General features: G+C 41.5%; 1 protein-coding gene across 1 annotated transcript in view; it reads right to left on the bottom strand.

Moving 5' to 3' along the window:
- USP7 (ubiquitin specific peptidase 7) overlaps positions 1-23,744 on the bottom strand; it is a 65,965-nt gene that overhangs the window by 26,448 nt on the left and 15,773 nt on the right. Inside the window, exons 2-3 of the mRNA XM_081090211.1 lie at positions 7,463-7,567; positions 1,847-2,045 (exon numbers count right to left, since the gene is read on the bottom strand). Of these exons, the coding sequence (XP_080946337.1) occupies positions 1,847-2,045; positions 7,463-7,567 (304 nt within the window). The remainder of the gene's footprint in view (positions 1-1,846; positions 2,046-7,462; positions 7,568-23,744) is intronic.

The raw sequence follows: 23,744 nt of genomic DNA, 5'->3' as shown, positions 1-23,744 counted from the left end.
GGGGTCAGATTATAGTTCTATTGATATTCTTTCAAAAGAACAGGAAAAGCCCTAGCTGTTTTGGCTCAGTGAATAGAGTGTTGGCCTGCGGACCAAAGGGTCCCAGGTTTGATTCTGGCTCAATCCCCAGTGGGGGCATGCAGGAGGCAGCCAATCAAGGATTCTCTCTCATCATTGATGTTTCTCTCTCTCCCTCTCCCTTCCTCTCTGAAATCAATAAAAAATACATTTAAAAGAAAGAAAAGAATAGGGAAAAAATGGTTCTACTAATAAAGGTGTCATCACTTCTAAGCATCATTCCTGCCCCTGGTGGCTCATAGGTGCTGTGGCTGTCAAGTTCTGAAGAGCATCTTCCACACAGGTCTCCTGAGAAACTCTAAGCATGGGTACCGAATCACAACCAAGAAACATGACCATAGCTGCTGTCAGTCACGTTTTGAGCAGAACACAAAGGGCTCTGGATCGATGTTTATAAAGAAAAAGATACTGGTGGGTGTGACTCAGTGGTTGAATGAGGACCCATAAGCCAAGAGGTCTCTGGTTCAATTCCCAGTCAGGGCACACGCACAGGTTGCGGACTCTGTCCCCAGTAGGGAGCGTGCAGGAGGCAGCAGATCAATGTTTCTATTGCTCCATCCCTCTCCCTTCCTTTCTCTGAAGAAAATAAAAACGTTTTAAAAACCAAAAAGATATGCCACTTTACAAGTCCACCATAAGGTTTACAATGCAAGTAGAGCTTATAAAGGAATGAACTTTGAACGGGCTGCAAACTCACTGAAATACCTAGCACAGCAGGGCTGTCACCTCGGCACTTCCACTTGCTCTGGATCCTTATGCTGGATGTGGACGGCTCACTGTGCTTCCCAACTGTTCAGGCTAAAGCTGTTAGACTAGAATCTAGCCCAATACTCATCAGATCTGATCACAATGTGAACATAGGGGAAAATTTTGTTAATCTGAATACAGCCCTGGCTGCACCATAAAATGGGCTTGGCACTTCCTAAAAATTCAAAAATAAAAAATAAAATGAGCTGTGTTCCCTGGAGCTTTGACAGAACTAGAACCAGCGCCCTCTGGGGAACAACCATCCCCAGGGGGCACCAAAGAGCCACAATCAGGAGGTGACAGGGAGTCTATGCAGATGTGGTCCAAGGAAGCAGCTTGGTGACAAAGTGATCTGGAATCCCTTCAAACAGTGTCACAACTAGGGGAACTGATAAACGCTGAACAGTGACAGTTCTTAATTAAAGGAAAGAAGAGTAAAGAAGCTTTTGGAAGTAGGCAGAAAATGTGAAACCTCTAATCTTTGGCTTTACCTGAATGGAGGGACCACCAAAGACACTTCTTCTTTCTAAAGACATTTTATAGCATACCTCTTTTTAGAAATTACATGAATAAAAATTTATTCTCTAAAATAAGCCAAGTAGGCTCATGTTGTAGTACCCTCGAATGTTTTCATTTGAATTTTCTGAATAACCCATATGAAATGATTAACACAAAACGAGAAGGATGTCAGCCTAAATAATTTTTCTTAACCAAATTTTCCCCTTGGAGAGTTACTGCTGAAAAGGAATTAAGCCTGGTAACCAGTATTCAGCTAATCCACTGGGTCCTGATTCCGTGTTCATACAAACACTTTAGTTCTGTATATGCAAGAAAAATACATATCTTTTTAATTTGGATATAATACCTACCGGTGAGTTTTAAAGAGGGAAATGTATTTAATCTAATTTAAAATCAAAGGACTGTAGAGGCTTAAGGAAATTAAAAAAAAAAAATTCAAAAAGAGGCCAAATGTATTATAACTATCTGTGGATTTGTAATTGCATCATTTAAACTGTCTTACGTGGAATCAGATTCAGCATTGCACTGGAGAAAGAATCCTACGCTTTTTTGGTGTGGTCTGTCTGGATAAAAGCGTGGCATCACCATAATCTTCCATGGCAGATTTCGCACAAAACACGGAGGGCTAAGGACCGACTCACTCAGTCTGCTGAAGCGCTCGACAGTGAACTGAAAGGTTGCCTCGGAGCGCCAACTCGTGTCTGCAAGAAAACACGTGACTGTCAATCAGAGCCGGTAAAACAGCCCTGAAAGCACCACCAAACAGGAATAAACTATTCTACACGACATCAACTAGCTGCTAAAACCTAGCTCTCTGGAAAAATAACATCAGCCCAATTTACTAATAACCTAAAACAGCACAATGATATGCAGCTTCTGTGTGAATGAAACCCCAAATTCAGGAGGCTAACAACACACACCTGCCTTCCCTCCTAGATTTTTAAGAGTCCAGTGTGATAAGAACAGCTATTCTACTTCTTACTTCTCACATAATTCTTAGTGCATGGAGGAGCTTTGGAGAGAAGGGATGAAACATGTGACGTCTGTCAAGGTCAGGGGTTGTGGGGGGAAAAGAAAAAGCCTTGAGACTTAGGCTGAGCTGAAGAGGAAAAACGAAGGGGGTGCTGAACTTGCAAACACAGGTGGCCTTTCGGGTAAAGGGCTATTCCCAAGGAAGCGCGGCACTGTTTAGAGACAAGAAGATTGCTGAAAAGTTAGCCTACAAATAAAGGTTAAATAACTTCATTAGTTCATAATTTTTGTGAAAAATCAGCCTGGACTCCCTAGCAAAAAGAGAGAGAGAGAGAGAGAGAGAGAGAGAGAGAGAGAGAGAGAGAGAGAGAGAGAGAGAGAGGGAGAAATTGGTATTCTTTATTACTCAATGATACTAAAGGGAAATTTAAGGAATTAGGATTTTCTCCAATAAAAAGCAATGTGTTGTAGTGCCTGTTAGACATTCAACTAATGTCACAAACTTTAGAATTCCAGCTTTTACTGATGGTGGCTATTCATTTACAATTGACATAAGCACCAGATTAGCTTTGATAAACCCAGCAGTGTCCATATCGACACTTCTTAGACTCCCTGTGTGAAGGAGTGGTCCTCCCAAGGCCACCCGCCAATCTATCACTGCCAGCACTTCATAATAAAGCATCATAAAACTGCCACAGCGAGGTACATGTTTCTAAATGCTTCCTCTCACTTTCTGTACCTATCCCCTTGCAGACTGGGAACAGTTCACAGACGGGCAGGGGACCAAGGGCTACACCTTGAGGAGCCACAATTAGTTTACAGAATAAAAGGGGCATGGAGGGTTTAAGAATCAGTGCTGTTTTGACATCCTGCCCGACTGGCTCCTGAGGTCCCCAATGAGACTGGAGGCTTAGGGGAAGAAGAGCGGGTTAAGAGAACACTCCCTCCCTTCATCCTTCAGTCTCTACACTGCACCGAGACAGCCAAGTACTCAGGATACAGACTTCTCAGTGTACACAAACTGCTTGATTTGTGACTGATTTGTTCTTAGGAAAACATGTCCATCAGTCCTCATGAGAGGTTAATATTCTTTACCAAAAAAAAGAAAAGCCAAATGTATGTGTGACAGCATTTTTACCTTCTTTTAAACACTCTTTCTTCATCCCTAAGAATTTTTCCTACACATAACACTGCTCGGCAGTTTACAGTGAAGCCTTTAAAAGGAGAGCAGCTGAGCAGGGGTTAGTCACATCTAAGAAGTGATCGCATTCTGAATTCGAGCCTCTCCTAGTGGCAGGCAACCCTAATCCCTTTAATGGATAATAAAGTCCACTGAAAAGGCAAGAAACTTGCTGAAGAGAATGACGTATGGAATGGCTTAGGAGAAAAGCAGGCCACTTTTGCATAGACACATAGGTCACATTTGAGTGGTATTTAAATCCTGCAAGGTAAGCAAGGACAGCCAGTACTTAATTCCCCCTTTACAGACAAGGGAACTGAGTCTCCCTGAGGTTTACTGGCTCATCTTATCCAAGGTGTTTTTATAAAGTGACCACGGGAGTTTTAATACTCAAGATTTGTCAACGCTAAGCACAATGACCCTGCCTCTGTTTGTAGGATGCCATTCTAACACTCCACCAAACACAGACCCCAACAAAACTGACCTGCTTTACACTGACTGAAGAACTGAACAGAACTAAACGAAGAGCACCCCAGGACACTCGCTCCTGGGGCCTAAAGATTTCGAGGCTGCAAGGTCCCACCTCTCTTCTAATTATGATTTTGTTTTCAGATACAATTCAGCTATCCGTAGGATTAGATTCTTATACAGATTAACAACTGACACCTATCAGTGCTTTTCTGTTCTTAAGAATTTAAGTCAATTTCTAAATTCATCTTTCAATGTTAAATAGGACCCAACAATAGTGAAGTGAGCGTGGCACTGAGTCCACGCGATAGCAGGCCCGACAGAGGCTCAGTGCCCTGAGCCTGGTGCCAACCTGGCTCATGGTACTCAGTTCACACTTGTTGAATTATACACTAGATGTGAGATTCTGCCTCACACTGAAGGCACATTCTTAGAACTTATCTTCCTAAACAGGAAATTTAACATAAATAGAAATCAAGTAAATAGAAATCTTACCCTATCACTGGAAATTATTTATACTAATTTAATAATTCAAATTATTTTGAATACAAAAAGGTCAAAACAAGAGAAGCTTACTTGAAACCCACCTTGGACAGATAAGGCTGGCCTGCTACAGCCCTATAAGGAATTACAACAGGCTAATATAAGTATTTGCCCAAGAAAATAAATGAAAGGTCCTTGGGATTCTATGTACAATTTTTCCAACTTCCTGTGTCTATAATGACTTCAAAATTAAAAGTGTTTTAAGAAAGCAGTAAACCTGGAATTATGAAGGATACCCCACATCCTGCAGTGTTAGTATTTCATCCAAACAAAGACTCTAAATTGCCAGGATGCCACAGAGCACCTATCACTCCATGAATCTTTCTATTATAAATAATAGAACAATGAGCAGTGTTAACTGCTGCCATCAGACATCCTCAATCAGAACACTTGATAACCCGCTACTTTCCCATCCTGTCTCTGAAAAGCAGCAGCCGCAGCAGCTCCCATCTAGTCCCCAGCTACCATTATGCCTATTCTTCCAACAACCTTATCTTCACAGGTCAAAGGCCAATGTACTGGCCTGAGGTTTAGTTTCGTGAAAAAGTAGAGGAGCATAAAATACTTGGATTTTCTGAATCAGAAAGGTTAGAGTGACGTTTTCCCAAATGGCACTCTTGCAGTTGACTGTATCAAGCCTCGAACACAAGTCTTTACAAAGCCCTAATGAATTCCCAGAAATTTCTTGTTTCATGGGTACCAACAATCTCAATCTAGATCCCTCTAGACCTGCCGAGGCTGCACTTGCTCTAAAACTTCTCATGGTCATCTCAGCAAAGACAGTAAGACACTAACATCGAAGTACAGTAGGTATGCACAACTAGGAAATGATTTGATACTTGTCCACAACTCAGTGTTAACAGGATTTATGCCCTCTACCCCACAAACATTTTTCCAAACTGTGTATTAGCTACTTAACTTTTGTATAGGAAATGTGCCTTAAACTAGGGCCTCTCTGCACAGTTAAGGCATTGATCATTGAAATCCAGTGTTTTCCAGATTGAGGTGTTAAAAGGAGATTCAGGGAAAAAGGGTTCTAAAGTTCAGAGTTTTGGGGAATCATTAACAAAGAGTCTTTTGGAGAAAGATGTTGGGATACCGAATGACTCAGAGACCTATACTACAGAAACTTGTTTAACCTAGCACTCCTCAAACTTCCTAGATTCACAACACACTTATGTCCTACAGAAGAGTTTTGAAATACACATGATGGCTGGGAAAATGCTGCCCTTAAGGCTTCTACGCCTAGAACAAGAACCACCTCCCTCCTGCCCCCTTTGCCATCAAATAGAAATGATTTTTTTTTCATTCTCTTACTCCTGGGTCTTTCAAAAAGCACGTAATATCCAAACCAGGAAGAAAGTGCTATTGAAGACCACTCTACTTTCTCCTATAATATGCTTTCTCCATGTGGTAATTCACAACAGGAGCATTTCCATTTTTAGGTTCTATGGTTTAGCATCCTTACTTACTACTGATAATTTAGTAAAATTACTTTGCGAGAAAAGGGATTTTACATACATTAAGATCTCATATAAGTGGTTCACAAATGAGGCCATTCTGGCTCCAAAGAGACAACTGGCAGTATCTAGACATTTGGTTGTCACAACTAGGGGGATGAGGGTGGTATGACACTGATGTCCTATAATACACAGGACAGCCGCCTACAACAAAGAATGACCCACCCAAAAAGGCAACAGAGCCGAGGCTGAGACACATGCCCTTTTATCTACACCTGTGCCTTCTCCCAAGCCCTCTGCCCATAAAAACACCAGTGGAAATATCAGATTGAAAATGCTCTGTGGAAACTAGACTGAGTGTGCTGTGACTGGGTTGGGCAAGCTATTGCTCCACAAGTGGTTAGAATTGATCCTTCACTCACACCTGGTACATCAGACCTGGCTGTGCCTTCCCACTATACTCTCTGAATTACTTTTGGCATCTCCGGTGTCTAAAATAAAACCAAAAGCCCAGCAACCAGAGACCACACCCACACCGTTGCCCTTGGTCTAGAGTGGAAAGCGCACTCCACGGGTAATAAAGCAGCGGGGTTTAGACCACTCTTCTTTACCTTCCTCAGATATTGCCTCAGCCAGCTGCCAGGGGGTAAACCGCACTGTCAGAGAAATCTCAACTACGGCTGCAGTTTCTCATGGAGGCTGAACTTTTGGCAGGAGGTCTGAACAGCAGTCCTTCTGGTGGTGCAGCCCGTGGCTGATGAGGTTTCTTTCAACTGCCCCGTTACACCCCTGGGAAGGACACAACCCTCATGAGGATTGATGGACATGCTTTTGACAGAACATGGTTTCATATTACACTGCAAGATTCCAGGGGCTGCATAAAGTGATGACTGGCTGCTACCTGCTCACGATTTCTGACCTTGCCAATGTATAGGTCATATAATCTAATAAATTATAAAAAAGAAACTGCCTCAAAAGAAAACGATTCCCTAGGCATAAAATGTCCATGCATATGCGTATGTTTTTTGCATAGAAGATATAGACCTAAAGTTAGTGTGGGAGAATCAAGTCCAAAGCTTGGTCTGATTTCACACCTAACAGGAGTGGGGTACAGACAACTGGTAGACACAATGCACTAAGAATGCAATGGAAAGCCAAGTTCCAATGTCTGGAAGTATCTTGCTGCCAACAAGAAGGAAAGGAGAGTAACATGTAGTTATTCTGAATACTAACAGTGGCCAGAAAATTGCAGGCCTGTGTATCTGTATTTAAACCTTCTCACCTAGGCTGGGGAGAATCAACTTACCTTGAAATTTGTAGGTAATCTTGAACTCAACACCAATTCAATGCCCAATTTTTCTTCAGGCACAACCTCCTAAAAACTAGCTCCTTTTAAGAAACTCAGAAGAACTTGAGGAAGAAATAGGCATCACATCTACTTGTGTTTCAGACAGCGTTTCTGTCTGGTGCAAGCAAGCAAACCACATGTACTTACCATCCTCCATGTCTTCCTCCGTGTTGTTGTGCCCATCACTCATGGCTACATTCCCGTTGATAACAGGGTTTTGAGTAATTCTTGGTGGGTCATCTGTATCTCCAGCTTTAAAGAAACAAAGAAATTCCATGGATTTTACCGTCTTGGCTTAAATTAAATAATATTGGTACTTTTGATGATTTCTAGGCACTAATAAGTTACAACTGTGTCAAAATAAATGCACCCTAACCCAAAAGGCATTTATTAGTATGTTTACTAAATATGAACTTAGGTTGATTTCCAAAATGCTAAATGTACTTTAACATGCACTATACCACATAGTAATCTGCTCCATCTGCAATGATATTTACTTTGAAGTAGGTTTCCTACTCATTAAAACCAATCAATCCTAGAGAAAATGTTGATTTATAAAATATATACCAAGAGTGCACAAACGTTAAATCTTTTTAACACAGATACACATCAGTACCTTAAAATATTGAATTATCATTCTCAAAGTCTCTGGGTAATTACTGTATAACTGAAGTATAAATCCATGCAAAAACCATTCCTTTTACCATTGCTTAACTTGCTCAAACCCTAAAACATGTGTGCTTTTTTTTTGGGGGGGGGGGGGCCCACAGGGAATTGGGAAGGAGGACCCTGGGAGGATTGGCATGTATAACAGGCCCAGAAAGGACCAAGAAACTAATAAAATGATTTTTTTATTCTGAATGCTTGCTTAAATATGTCTTGGAAAACATTTACATAGAATCAGGAGTATGGATTCAAAACTTTTAAGCAATGGCTTGGAAATATAAGGTGTCAATTTTAACTAGAATTCTCATCACTTTTTTTACCAATTAATTTAAAAGCCATCTTCTTTCACTGGCATAGGTCCATGATGTAAAAGAAGAGGGGAGTGGAAAAAATGATGGAAAGCCAGGACTTAAGTAGTCTCTACTGGTCAAAAGGGCCATATTTCACATTTTTAGATCCTTGCCATCTTCCACATATCAGAATAGCTCATTACAACTAACGCTGGTCCCCAATTTAATCAGTGCTGTGCACTGAGCTTTCCCTGGGGCATCAGACACTTCTATAGAAATTAAAGAGTCTCAGCTACAAACAGGAGTTTTAATTTTAAAAATATGTACATAGGTGTGTCCTCGACCTCCAATATGAGAGTCTTTCCAGCAGTTATACCAGCACTGTTCAATTCAGCACCATGGACAGCACCATCCCTTTCCCTCTCTAGACACTCCAAAACCCCAAACTATCAGGTTACATCTCTCAACCAATTCCTGAATATAAATAAACTGTACTTTTCCCTTCTTAAGCATCACACACACCTTAGAAATCATTGGAAGCCAAGAAACCGGCATTACCACCACATTTCAACGGACCATTTCCAATCTTGTTCTATTAAATAAATATCAATATATACACTTAACTTAAATTAACAATGACTTAAAAACTATTCTTAAAAATAAATCTTTTTCTAAAGTGGTCCCTTGACCACTACACCCTGACAGAAAAATTGGTGGAGGGAAAATATGGCAAAGAGAAGTTCCTTTTACCATTGCTTAACTAGCTCAAACTCTGAAACATGCTTTAAAAGCAATGAAAAATCAGGTACTGTGGCCAAAATGTCTTTCACCCACATTTATCCTCCAAAATTAACTACATGAAAATACCACAGAAATATTTTATGGGGGAAAAGTAAAAAAGTCTTGAGGAGGCTTATGAAATTAATAACACACAATCCACTGATAGAATATTGCACAGCTGGGTACCTATATGGAAAATTCAAGTCAAGTTAAAAAAAAATTTAAGAACCAAGCAATAAATGCAGCCTTTGTTATGAAAGAGATAGAGTATATTGGAAAATGTAAATTATTCTTTCTCTTTGTACAAATAAATAAGCACTGAGAAAATACACAGAAACTATTAAGAGGTTCTATAGAAGCTGAAGAGTATTTTTCACCATATACACACACTCCCGTCATGTGAATGTACTATAAATTTTAAAGTAATTTGTTTGACACATGCCCTATACTTTTAATTTAGGTCCTTGGTTTAAATCTGTCCAACTGCAGTTGCTTTAAAGTATGGTTTATAATGAGCAAATGCAAATATGACAAATAATTCTCTGTGCACAAAACAAAGCACTGCTCCTAAAAATAGGGTGATATGTAAAGGTAAGCAATCTCATAAACTATGGCAAGTGATAACTTGCCTGACCCATGATTCTGAGATCGAAGTGAATTCAGATTATTGCTGAAAGTATTTTTAAAGATTTGTTTTGGTGACTTGAGATAGAGCACGTTTTCACCAGAAGTTACGGTGCTCATAAAAGTAAAGATCGATTCAAGAGATCTTATGGATCACCATCCACAACACCTTAGTGTGGGTTGGGGAAAATGAATAAATTGGACCACGTTTTTTTGGCAGAATTAACTGCAATATGGTGAATAAAGAGAGTCTAATATTTTATGAAACAAGAGCTCCTGTTCTATTGTTAATGAAGACAGGATTTCTCTGAATTTACCCCAGAAGGCAAGGCAGGTAGAATAAACAGTTGAACAGGGTTCTCCTGGACAATACCCCATCTTTTACACCAAGGTACACATTTCAGCTAGGCTGACCAATTTGCTCTTTCCCACCCTTCATAAGCATAAAGATGGGGGTCAGTGGATGTGAAAGGGCACAAAGTCCTAATTGGTCCACCAAGTACATGAGAATCCAGGACAACAGGCCCCATGAAGCTCCCAACCAACTGCCATGGGACCTTTGTAGAAAGTTGGCAACTCAAGTCTAGCTCTTGAGGGACTGAATATCCAGTTTTTAAAAGCTCCTCATAAAGGAGTTAGTTCACAAGAGGATTAAAAATTTAATTAAGACACAGTAAATCCCTGGACCAGAATTAAATGAAAGTACCCGATAACCACAAAAAGTCTGTACTAGGCTTCCAGAAATATCCTAAATGATAAACTGCCTTCCTTATCATCAAAGGGGTGCAAGATTGGTGTATACATATATTTATTGCTATATATAGTGATCCTGCTCCTGAATTTTATGTCCCGCACAGCTGGAATTTTCCCAGGTGTGTTGACTCTCATCTAGCCCATATGAACAACACTAATTTTTTGATATACAACAATCTCAAATAATAAGACTGGAGACATGTTTGGCAAACACTAATGACCATATGGAATGCCTCAAATAAACAGATAAAAGTCCCTGATAGGCCAGATGTCTGCTGGGTAAGGGGGAAAAAAGCCAATTATCAATGCAAAATATATGCTGACACTCAGAAAAAAACAACAGAAATCATCTCTATTACTCATGGGTAAGCCTTTTGACAACAAACCTTGTGGTAAGTATCAGAGGCATATTTTAATAAATATGTAAAAAGACACAAAATACTTTATTTAAAGAGTGAGTTTAGAAACACACGAAAGACTACCTTAGCTAGTTACAAATCCTCTATATCAGCCGTGGGCAAACTACGGCCCGTTTGAAATGAATAAAACTAAAAAAAAAAAAGAGACCGTACCCTTTTATGTAATGATGTTTACTTTGAATTTATATTAGTCACACAAACACTCCATCCATGCTTTTGTTCCGGCCCTCCGGTCCAGTTTAAGAACCCATTGTGGCCCTCCAGTCAAAAAGTTTGCCCACCCCTGCTCTATATCCTCCTTTTTATTGAGGATGTCTATGCTTATGTCAGCTTTCCTTCCTGATGATTTTCATTTGTGATGTCATAACAGACCTAGTAACCCAGAGAACATGGCCAATTGCTATGGAAATGATGCAGCACTAATTTGGCACCTGAATCTCCTGAATGAGCTAATAGATGAAGAATATAATTCCAATGTGTTGGCTTTGACATTTTCTGTCAGTTCATTAAGATTTCTCAAACCTCCCCAAAAAGGCTGGGCTTGGGAAAACCAAACACCACAATAAAACTTCAGTCTTTCAACTAAGATAGTTTCAAGGCCACAAAGACCCTGGTACACAAAGATGCAGCCATTCCTCAGATTCAGTCTCCACTCAGTCCCCCAGAGTCCTCCTTGAATTTCCCATCTAGTGACACAGTCTAGTGAGCAAAACCAGGACTTGGTTAAAATAGCAGATTACGGATTACCAACTTAGTCCCTGAAGTGGTCGAACAAGCCTTTAACTGCATCTCTTAATCCCAACTCTACCAGATCACCCTGAATTCCAAGTCAAACCCCACCCCCAATCTGTATGGTCTTCCTCCTCACACCTCTCCCAGCACTGAACCGATTTTAGAGAATATTACATAAAACAGAGGTTATCAAGATAAATTAGAACACTGATCTCTTTCTGCATACTCATTTCTTAATTGTCAATCCCAAATATATTTCAGAAGGACAGCTGAGAAATATCAGTATTGGTTCTGGAAACCTATCAAGCAGCATCAAGACTCCTAATCTGAACTCCTGAGTCACCTTCTTGTCCAAGTCTGTGGTTTCCAGCCATGTCTGCATGGCTCTGCAGCAGAATCTGCTGGGTTGGGGGAGGGGAGGGTTCTCTCATCCACATCAGAGTGACTGCATAGAATCTCTAGGAGCTCTATGCCTCAACATTCTTTTTTTCTTTTTTTTAATTCCCCACAAAATAAGGACCAGAAACAGACTCAAGCAACTTCAACAATTTAAATAATCACCTTCAAAAGGCAAAGTATCTGGCTCTATAGGGTGGTTTTTATGGCATAATACTACCATGTTAGGTTCTCTGTATGTACAGTTAACAAGAACCATTCCTATGTAAAATGTGTGTATGGCTGTATGCATATATTCTTACTGTGAACCTATACATTGCAAAGTAGTAGTTTAGAAATCTGTAAAACACTAAAGGACAACCACAAAAGAAAATGGTGTGCAGTTATTAAACTTGATGTAACTTAATTGTAACACTTAATTTATCAGCGATTCTATTTTCTATGGCAAAGAGTTTGACACTAGAAAAACAGAAGCAATACTTGATTTATTTTGGTGTTTAGGATATTTAATAAATGACTGTCCAATACAGTAACAGTAAAAAAAAAGGGGGGGGGCACAATAGCCCAGAAACAGAATGAGGATGTTAACAGGGTTAATGGAGGGTTAATGGAGGAATATAGTTGGGAGCATTTGAGATCTTGCTCCCCTGTATATGTTGTTAGCTTGACTCAAATAAACTCTTACAAAAATTATAAAAAAAAACAAACTTGGTTACTAGTTCCTTAGTTGTTGATTTAAGTTGCTAACGACTGGAAACCGGGTGAGGAGTACATGGGCACACAGCAAACCTTTTAAAAAGACAACACAACAAAATTTCAAGCCTAAGAAGCAAAGAATATAACATTACATTTATATATGGAAAATTTTAGCATGAAGCATTCACATAAGCATATCTGAAATTCTCACACAATTAAAAGGAGAAAAGAAAGTGAAAAGAGACTTGACTTTGGGTGGTAAATTCACAATGCAGTATGGAGATGGTGTTAAACAATAACATACTGGAAACCTGCTTGGTTTTATTAACCAATGTCACCCCAATAAATTAAATAATAAATAGATGGGCAGGTGAAGAAAAAGGGTAGCCTGGGAGCCGAGGCAGGAAAAGCTTCCACAGAGATGCCTGGGTAGGCATACAGAGCAAAGATCTTCAGGAAGGTCGCTGGGAGGAGAGCTCATGTCTGTTGTCCTGGGGCAGTGTGAGCAGCACCTCAAGTTTGCTTGAAGTAGCTCATGAACCAGTAGTTCCCATTTACTGGCCCCCTACTGGGTCTCAGGTAGTGATCACAGCCACTGAGTGAGGCAGAGTGGGATGAGAGAGATCATGTTACCAGAATGGGTCACAGCCAGGCACCCTGAGGGCACTGCCTCAGAGGAACCCAGGTCTAGAAAGCCATGGCAGCAGCCCTGGCTCTTTCTCTACCTTTCCTCCCTAACATACTATGTGCCCATGTGGCCCGTTCCTCAAGGAGGCATGCTCACTCCTTAGATACAAGTTTGACGGAGCAGCCAAATGAATCCAGAGGCCCTAGTCAGGAAGAAAATAAAGATGAAAAAAAGTCCTGAGCATAGAGACACGATGCTGTGAGATTCTTAACTCTATGAATATACACTTTTTACAATGCCCACTCTCAATATAACCCGCAGTCCTGCACAACTTCTATATTGCCTAATTTCATGTTTCTATGAAACTCATTGTGATAGCATGGATTCACAATTACTACAGAAATAACAGAGATCCCTTTCCCTTTACCCAATTTTCCCAAAAGTACGATTTTGCAAAGTAATATTACAATATATCACAACCAAGGTACTGACATTGACACAAGATACTAATCCAATTCCTATTCACTTATACTCATTTTATGACATGTGTATGTTTATTGTTCACCACAGTCAAGATACTGAACAATCCCAACACAAGGACCCTTAGAGTGCACTTTCCCATTCATACCCACGTCCCTTACATGTGCCCCCCACAAACCCTGGCAATGACTAATCTCCACATCTGTAATTTGTCATTTCGATGATGTTACAGAAATGGACATAGGTATGTAACCTTTTGGAAGGCCTTTCAACATTCAATGAGACTCCCCTGAAACATAAATTGCCAAGTAGGGTTCTATGGCAGGGACACACCATTATCTGCCCGCTCACACCTGCTAACATCTGGGTTGTTTCCAGTTTGGGGGACAGTATGAATAAAACTGCTATAAATATTTCTGTACAGGTCCTGTATTTATTTTTACTTTTGGATTTTCAAGAATGAAATGCTCACTGCTCACAATGGCAAAGCAATGGCTGCAGAAATGCATTCGGGGAAACAGTGACCTTCTCCCCTGTGAGCCAAATGGGAAGGAAGCTACTGTTTGATATGTCACCTTCCAGGCTTTCTCAATGTTCACATACAGACATATGTGCATGAACTTTTTCTCTGGAAAAGAAACGGTACACTAATCATAATACATGGATCAATTACAGCTATTCTGAGTCAACATACATGCACATATGCATAAATATGCACATGGATACATGGATTTAATTTTGAACAGCACCATAGGATTATGGCATGATTTACTCAAGCATTCCCTTACAGATGACTGTTTCTAGTTTGAGGGCTGCCCCCCCCCAACTTGCATCATGCACAGTAAACAACTCTGAACTATGAGTTTCACCCTGCTGCACGTCTTGTAGCCACTTCTTTCTCACACAGATCTAGTCCCCAAGTAGCTCTTCACAAAGAACCAGAACTCTACAAAATGGCTCCAAACAACTAAATCTCAAGACTCACCTTCAGCACAAAGTTCACATACTGTGTTCAGGAGAACTCCTCCAGCTCTCAGGCACAGCTCCATTACTATTTTTTGGAGGGATTCAAATACAATCAATTTCTTGATAGTCTGGCCCAGAACCATCTTTAATGTATGGAACCGAGCTCCAAGCTCACAAAGAGTGATAGGCAGCTGACAGACCAACAGAGACACAGAGGTATACTGAGCAGGACTAAGATGCAGGGTGCAGCAACCAGCCAGTTATAAACGGAGGGTGTCCAGAAGCCAAGGCAGCGCTGACCTGTGAGGGGGGGTGGGGGGGAGGGAGACACATAGCAACCCGAAGGGAGGTGGGCAGTCTTGAGGAACACCCAGGCTGGGAGCTGCCGCGCTCCCTAAGAAACCAGAGCCTCCTGAGGGCTGGGAAACAACTTCCTGCCACTTGGAGAGAACATCTCATTCTGTGAGAAAACTTGGTAACTGAAGTCAACTCCACTTCCCTCTGTGCGAGTCGTCTGAGGCAGCGGTCACCAACCGGTGGTCGAGGATCACTGGTGGTCTGTGAGGTCTGAAAGGCTGGCGACCACTGGTCTAAGGCAACATTAGGCCGCAGACGAGACCATGGAATACAGCCAGTCCTTGGACAGAACCTGAGGTAACCAGGGACTGAAGTTCTTACAAGAATACAAACGTGGGGACTCTCAGATCTGAATTCCTCCGCTTGCTCCTCAGGTCAGTATTTTCTCCCTTCCTTGAGTCAGTGGCTCCCAAAGTTTACCACCCTCATGGCCACTGGGTGGGGAAGAAGCAGGTGCCAACAAGACAACATGGCCCCTCCTAGTCCAGTCACAGACAAGGACCACACTGCCCACTGGCTCCAAGGAAACAAAAACGCTTTCGGGCCCTCACTCCCTCTGTGCCTGACTAGGAAAGTGGAGCCCCCAGGAAGTAGTCAATTTCTGAATGTGATCCTAAGTGGAAAACTTCAACTATGCTTCAAAAAGATCATTTCTAATCCATTACCATGCCATTACCAAGGACTTCAAACATCCCTCTAGGTGGGCATGCCCTATTTGTCTGCAATCACAGTAACAACGAAGAAGACATTCTAATTATTTCTAACACATCTTTCCCAGACAGGAAGAACCTGGGAGGTGAAGGCAAGCATTTCTGGCCGGGACTGGGCAGAGCCCACACTCTTCTCTCAGAAATTAGTCAACCTACTACTTATCAATCATCTTGTGTGTACCAAGAGCTGGGAGGGGCTCTGGAGCTCAGGCCGGAACAGGCAGATAAGCTATGGGGAGGAGACAAGAGGGGACAACTGCAATGCAGGGGGAAACAGTATTAACAGAGCCACGGGGCTTGGGCATGTATCATCAGCCACAGACAAAAAGGCACAGGTCAAAACCATGAATGTAAAGGAGCCAGGTTGGCAGAGAACCTAGAGAAACACATTCTAGATGGAGTGGCAATGCAGAAGATGGGAGATGAGGTTCAGACACAGGGTGGGCAGGGCCAAGGCTGTGAAGGGCCATGAAGGCCATGATAAAGACTCTACATTTCATTTCCAAATGTTCCCTCTGGGATATGCTCCCACTGGGAAGAGGAAGAAAAGGGTAAAGGTGCGATAAAATGATAACAAAAGGAGACTTGATTTTGGGTGGTCAACATAATACAATATACAAATGATGTAGTATACAATTATGCACCTGAAAGCTACATAATTAATAACCAATGACACACCAATGAATTCAATAAAATTTTAACTTAAAAAGAAAAGAAAGCCACCATGGCCTTGAAATCACTGCTCAAAGAAGAGCTTTCTGGTCCATCAGAGCTAAGATGGTTCCAGTGTTTGGAACTTGGCTGCCAAGCCCATACACCCATCTGGTCAAGCCTGACAGAGGCCTCCCTTGCTGTGCTGCAGAGGATGTGGGCGCCCCTCAGGGCTAGCTGCCAGGTTAGCAGGGCAGCCTCCAGAAGCTCTCAGAATTCCTTTGGTCATATTATTAACAAGAAAATTATGACTTAATCAATACCACAACTCTGAGGTGTTCTGGTTTGATTACTTTTATGACTTTTACATGATTTGGCTATATGCACCTCCCATTTAAATGGCTGGCTAGTCCGGCCAGCATGGCTCAGTAGTTGAGCATCAACCTATGAACCAGGAAGTCACGGTTCAATTCCTGGTCAGGGCACATGCCCATGTTGCAGGCTCAATCCCCAGTGTGGGGCAGGCAGGAATCAGCCGATCAATGATTCTCTCTCATCACTGATGTTTCTATCTCCCTCTCCCTTTCCCTTCCTCTCTGAAATCAATAAGATATATGTTTTTAAAAATGGCTGGGAGTCCTGTCCTACAAATCCAGGACTTCTTTGGTCCTTTGCCATTGGTGGGCCACCACAGGGCCTGATGTCGATGTCCGCCCAGCTACTAAGTAGCAGAGCCTGAAGGTTCAAAGTAGACTACTGTATTGAAACCCGACAGTTGGCTCTATACTCTGAAGTAATCCCAATTTAAATGAGTTACATGAAAATAAAGCCACAAAGAAGGCCACATATAAACTTGTGTTCCTTAAATAAAATTATTTGTTTGGGGCTTTCTGTTTGGCTTGACTATGTAAAAACCATCTGCTCCCTGGAGGATCATCCTAACTGCCAGTCATGTCTGTCCCACAAACCCTGACTGATGACTGAATGCTGGCTGGGCACTGAGAGGGATGCGCAATGCTGCACAACTGCAGAGCCTACCAGCATATGTCTATTGCTTTCTTACAATCTGATCTTGCTCCACAGAAAAAGAGAAACAGCATTATCTGCTAAGTTGTGTAGCACAGGTCACTTGTGGAAAAGAAAGTCCCAGCATACCCAGCAGACACAGGTTCATGGAAGCTACATGATGAAGGTAGACAATGTTTGCAATACACAAGAACCAAAGGATTGACACTCAGAATGTAGAGTTCCTAAAAATAAGGACGAAACAACCCAACTACAACAAAGGAGAAATGAATAAGAAACAAAAGACTAACAAATATGCTCGACTTCCCTAATTAACGCAATACCATTTTTCATCTACGATATTAACAATGGAAAATATTGGAAATGCCCACTGATACTGAAGGTCCCGCAAAATGCGTGGAATCTAATGGCTATCTGGAGTGCACATTTACAGTCAAATTATTTTCCCCAAAAGCAGTATTTAATAAAATCAAATCTTTTCAAACAAAATGTCATTTCTAAGAATTCATTCCAAAGAAAACTAGACTATATACCCAAAGGTACACACAAGCAAATTTCTTACACTGAAATACCATTTTTTACAGTGAAAAATTGACAACCTAAGTACCCATTAACATCAAGGGCCAAATATTATATAGCTCCATTTATATGAAGTGCTTAGAGACAGAATGCCTCAAGTTGAGGGGGAGTGGGTATGTAAGGAATAGGGAGATTGGAGAGGTGATGGACAGGGGATTCAGGAGCTTCTTTTTGGTGAAATAAGAATCTTCCAAAATTGACTGGGGTTATGGTTGCACAACTCGAACTATACTAAAAGCCACTGGACTGTACATGGTGGATAAGTGAATTGCAAGGTATGTTAATTATCCTATATAATAAAGAGCTAATATGCAAATAGTCGTCATGCCCTCACGCCGGGGGACCCGAGGCCATGCCCCCCGCCCTGGGGCCCTGAGGCTGCACCCACACGCCCAGCGGGACTTGATAGGGGTGGGGCTGGCCGGGTCTGGGTCTTATGTGATTTCGAGGCGTAAGCAGGTGGGTGGGGACTTGACTCTGGGTCCCGCAGCGTGCCCCAGACTCTGACAGGAGGTGATTTTCATATACATTCTACTAATTTTCTTTCGTCTCTGACACTTCTATTATAGAGCAAGGGCAAATAGCAATATTAAAATACTAGAGGCCCAGTGAACGAATTCGTGCACCAGTGGGGTCCCTTGGCCTGGCCTGTGGGATTGGGCCAAAACCGGCTCTCCAACATCCCCTGAGGGGTCCCCGGATTGCAAAAGGGCACAGGCCAGGCTGAGGGACCCCACCTGTGTAGGATCTGGGGTGGGGAGGGACCCAGGAGGTTGGCCAGCAGGGGAGGGACTGTGGTAGGGCTGCAGGATGTATCCGGCCCATCTCGCTCAGTCCCAATCGGACAAACCCCCGCCGCAAGCTAACCTACCAGTCGGAGCGTCTGCCCCCGGGTGGTCAGTGCATGTCCTAGCAACTGGTTGACTGGTTGACAGTCTGCCCCCTGGTGGTCAGTGCACATCATAGCGAGTGGTTGAGTGGCCTTAGCATATCATTAGCATATTATGCTTTGATTGAACGGCTGATTGGTCGACCAGACACTTAGCATATTAGGCTTTTATTATATAGGACTTCCTCTAATTAATTCCCTTTTAATGTGCATGAACTTCATGCACCGGGCCACTAGTATCTCAATAAAGCTCTATTAAAGAGAGGGGGGGCACAACAACTTAATAGAAACAGGTCATTTCACCTAGAGACAAGTAGTTCCACAAATCACACATTTCTGAGAGCTCTACATAGTAAATGATGTGGATACTGAACAACTGAGTCGTGTATAAATGGTCCATTTTCTGCAGTATTTCTCTAAAAATAATATTAAACAGTTTGGTGTTTTAAAAATTCAATTACCTCAAAGTTTATTGATGTAAGTTTACTCTACATTCATATAGTTTTAAATAAAGTTAAGAGACATGTCCACCAAGAACCACTGAATAAATTATAAATTACAAGGATGTCCTTATAGAATGAGTGAACTTGCATGTATGGACCTGTGACAAAGTCTATAATACATTAGGAATACAAATTAACTCTTGAGGAATGGAGGCTTTCTTTTTAGCTTCCATGTTGCTTGAATTTTTCAGTATGTGTTACCTTTACAATAAAAGTTAAAACACACACATACAAGGAAAGCAAACTGTGGTGCAAAAAGACACAACTCAAATATTGCCTGAGCATGACACCACCTCAACAGCCATCAGGAGTTGTACAGAGGAGGAAAAAGAGGCAGGAGGAAGTAGGAATTTGGAATAGAACCTACAATAACGGTATTAATTACCTAAACCATTTGTGGCCTAGAAGATCAGTTTACATATTGGCAAAAGGCAGCATCCTCTCTTAAACATGTAGATTTTCCTTAAAAACTATTTTAAAAGACAAGGTACTTTAGGGGCTGTGGGTGAGGTCAGAGATAGAGTTTTAAACAAGCTAATTAAAACTGGTCAAACACAACCAATTTCAACTGAATTCCTTTATTTGAATAAAACCACAAACAGAATAACCCTAGAACAGAAGACTAAGTTGTCTCTGTTTTGGGGGTGTTTTTTTAACGTGTTGGTGCAGGCATAAAACCACTCAGGTGTTACCATCCTTTCGAGAAGACCTTCCCTGGGTTTTAAAGGAACACCTCCATTTATTAAAACAAACAAACAAACAAAAAAAACTAGTGGCCAAAGAAATGGTTTAAAAGTTCCTGGAAGACAGAAGAATTTCCCGGAGTAGGGAAGAAAATACAGTCTTATTTCCCCATCCCCACCCCCAGGAGGGGGAGGTCAGTCCACAAACCAGTGGAGACCTTGAACATCACTGATGGACTAGACCAGTGGTCGGCAAACTCATTAGTCAACAGAGCCAAATATCAACAGTACAACGATTGAAATTTCTTTTGAGAGCCAAGTTTTTTAAACTTAAACTATATAGGTAGGTACATTGTTATTAACTTAATTAGGGGACTCCTAAGGCTGAGGAAGAGCCACACTCAAGGGGCCAAAGAGCCGCAGTTTGCCCTGTGAAAACAGGGCACCAAGAAGTAACGTCATTAGCACAGGAGTTATTGTGTTCACAAACCGGGAATCTCACAGTAAAGGTATCAGTTCTCTTCAAATTAACATATATGTCTAAACACAGTTCCAATCAAATCCCAGCAGGATTTTTTCTGCCTAAAGACAAGCTGATTCTAACGTTTATAAGGAAAAGTAAAGGAAATGGAGTAAGTAAAACAACCTGGAAAACTAAGGACACAGTCTGAGGAATTAACCTACCTGACTTTATAATTCACCATAAAGCTTTAGTGATCAAGACAGAATTGCATGAGCAAAGAACACGGACCAATGAAACAGAAGAGCCCAAAAACAGACCTACATAAGCACAATGTCTGATTTTTTACACAGGGATAAGCAGTTCAGTGGGAAAGGAACAACTGCACACCCACAGGCCAAAACAAGGTCTCTCAACCTCATACCTTAAATAAACATTAACTCATAATGATCATAGGTGTAAATATAAAATTTAAAACTAAACCTTTCAAAGAAAACAGAGTGGGCAAAGATTCCTTAGACATAACAAAAGCAATATCCATAAAAGAAAATTTTGACTGACTAGATTTCATCAAAACAGAAAACTTTTGCTCCAGAAAATCAGTTAAGAGAATAGACAGACCAAGTACAGACTGGGAGAAAATACTAGCAAATCACCCATCTCACAAATAACTTGTATCCCAAATATATAAAAAATTCTCAAAACTTGATAATAAAAAATAACCCAATATCTGAACAGATACTTCAAAGAGGGATGGCAAATTAACCTGTTAGAGCAAGGAAAACGGGAAGTCAAAATAGAACTGAAAGAAAATATCCACTAAAACAATAGTTTAGTAATACGCACATACTCTGCTCGAATAAACTCAAATACATAAAAACAAGGTGTGTTGCCCTCGCTGGTTTGGCTCAGTGAATACAGCGTCGGGCCTGCAGACTGAAGGGTCCCAGGTTTGATTCTGTTCAAGGGCACATGCCCGAGTTGCAGGCTTGATCCCCAGTACAGGGTGTGCAGAAGGCAGCCAATCAATGATTCTCTCTCATCATTGATGTTTCTCTCTCTCTCTCCCTCTCCCTTCCTCTCTGAAATCACTAAAAACATTTTTTTAAAAAGGTGTGCTCTTTTATAACATTTCAATTGGAAAAGGGGGGGGGGGCCAAACAATAAAAATAGTGGAATGTTGGCCAATATTAAGGATTAGAAAGCAAAACAATCAGATCAAAAATTACATCTGATATTGTGCTCTCTCCTTAAATGCTCATGAAATACCTGTTATTCATCTTAACAGGACCGCCTTTAAGTGGGGGGAAATTCTGATCACCACTTCCCCATCACAGGGACCATCCAACACTGCCTGCTCCCCATCCCCATGGCATTAGCTGATACAGAAGTGGCCACCACCCTGCTGAGGATGACTAGGCTGCCACAAATACCACCCAACTATCTTCACCCACTCTGCCATGGAGTATTAAGGCTCTTACATACAAAACAGAAGTCACTGCTCTCTGTCCCAATAAGGTTTCAGGAGTTAGAACTACAATTCTGTCCTGAAACAGGTAACAGCACGAGGCTGCCACATACATGAATGTGATGTTTTAGGCACTTGCACTCAATTTTCTAAAATGTAACTGTAATAAAGAAATCTACATATATATATATGAAAGGCTACTATTCAAAGTGTCCCCTCAGGAGTTCGACCGCTTGCTATGACGTGTGCTGACCACCAAGGGGCGGCGCAGACGGAAGGAAGGCCCTGGCCAATAGCCAGAAGGCCCTGATCGGCCGGCCAGGCCTAGGGACCCTACCCGTGCAAAAATTTCGTGCACCAGGCCTCTAGTATGTCAATATTTAGAAGATCTGTGTAACTCAGTGAATCCGTCTTTTCCAAATGACCCGAACGAATGGTATTAGAAAAGATCCATTCAAAGTATCAGACAGACCGATGAATTTTAATGTATTAGAGCATGAAAAGTTAATTCACAGTTTCAAACTGCACATTGCTATTAACCTTAAGAAGCTACCAAGCTTTGGTGCAGCAGCAAAGAACTGCTGCAACTATTGAAAAGGCTCTCCCTCTTCTATGTGCCTCTGCAAGACTGTTTTCTTTACATTTCCACAAGCAGCTATGAGGATCCAGCTGTCGTCTTCAATTAAGCAGACAATAAAAACGTATTTTCAACAATGTAAAGATAATGCCATTCTTCATTAAATTTTGGTTTGAAAAATAATTATTGAAGCCGAAACCGGTTTGGCTCAGTGGATAGAGCGTCGGCCTGCGAACTGAAAGGTCCCAGGTTCGATTCCGGTCAAGAGCATGTACCTGGGTTTCGGGCACATCCCCAGTAGGAGATGTGCAGGAGGCGGCTGATCGATGTTTCTCTCCCATCGATGTTTCTAACTCTCTCTCTCTCTCTCCCTTCCTCTCTGTAAAAAATAAGATATATTTAAAAATAATAATTATTATTAAGTGTGTTCTTTGTGTTCTTCATGTATTGGTATATAATCTTTAAATAAAATGATCAGTCTTAGTCTGAACTTTTAATATGGCAAATAATTATATAACCCACCTACCCAAAATCTCTTTGGGGTCCCTGTAACAGGATCCTGACAACAAAAATGTTTGTAGTGCAAAGATCAGACTGACTAGTGGATTTGTAGTGTGTCCCTTTAGTCAATTGGAATCCCAAGCCTCTCCCTGCAGAGTCCCCACTTAGAGGAGACATCCTACTAGCAATCTGAGGATTAAGAGTAAAGAAGCCCCACATTCCTCTATGCCTCGGGTTTCTCTGCCCTGTGGGCCCTTAGCTTTGAGAGAGCTATGGGTACCCAGTTCTTCCCCCTGCAGACTGCATGTCTTATAAACTTCAGCTCCAGACCCAGACTCCATGGACCGTTGGCAGCTCCCACAGCTGTGCATGGTAAAAATCTAGTACAGTGGGGCCTTGACTTACGAGTTTAATTCGTTCTGAGACCGAGCTCGTTAAGGAGCTCATTAAGGAGCTCGTTAACTCAAATTACTCTATCAACTCAATGCAAAAAACCTGCTGAGACAGCTGGTATCTCAAAAAACTCGTTAGTCGGGACACTCATAAGTCAAGGCCCCACTGTAAGTTCCTTTATCCTTCTCTACTACTACTCTGC

Source organism: Myotis nattereri, assembly GCF_964212035.1.
Source record: "Myotis nattereri genome assembly, chromosome: 4".
Classification (NCBI taxonomy): domain Eukaryota; kingdom Metazoa; phylum Chordata; class Mammalia; order Chiroptera; family Vespertilionidae; genus Myotis; species Myotis nattereri.
Note: the sequence above shows the minus strand (reverse complement) of the source record. Positions and strands in the feature narration are given on the sequence as shown.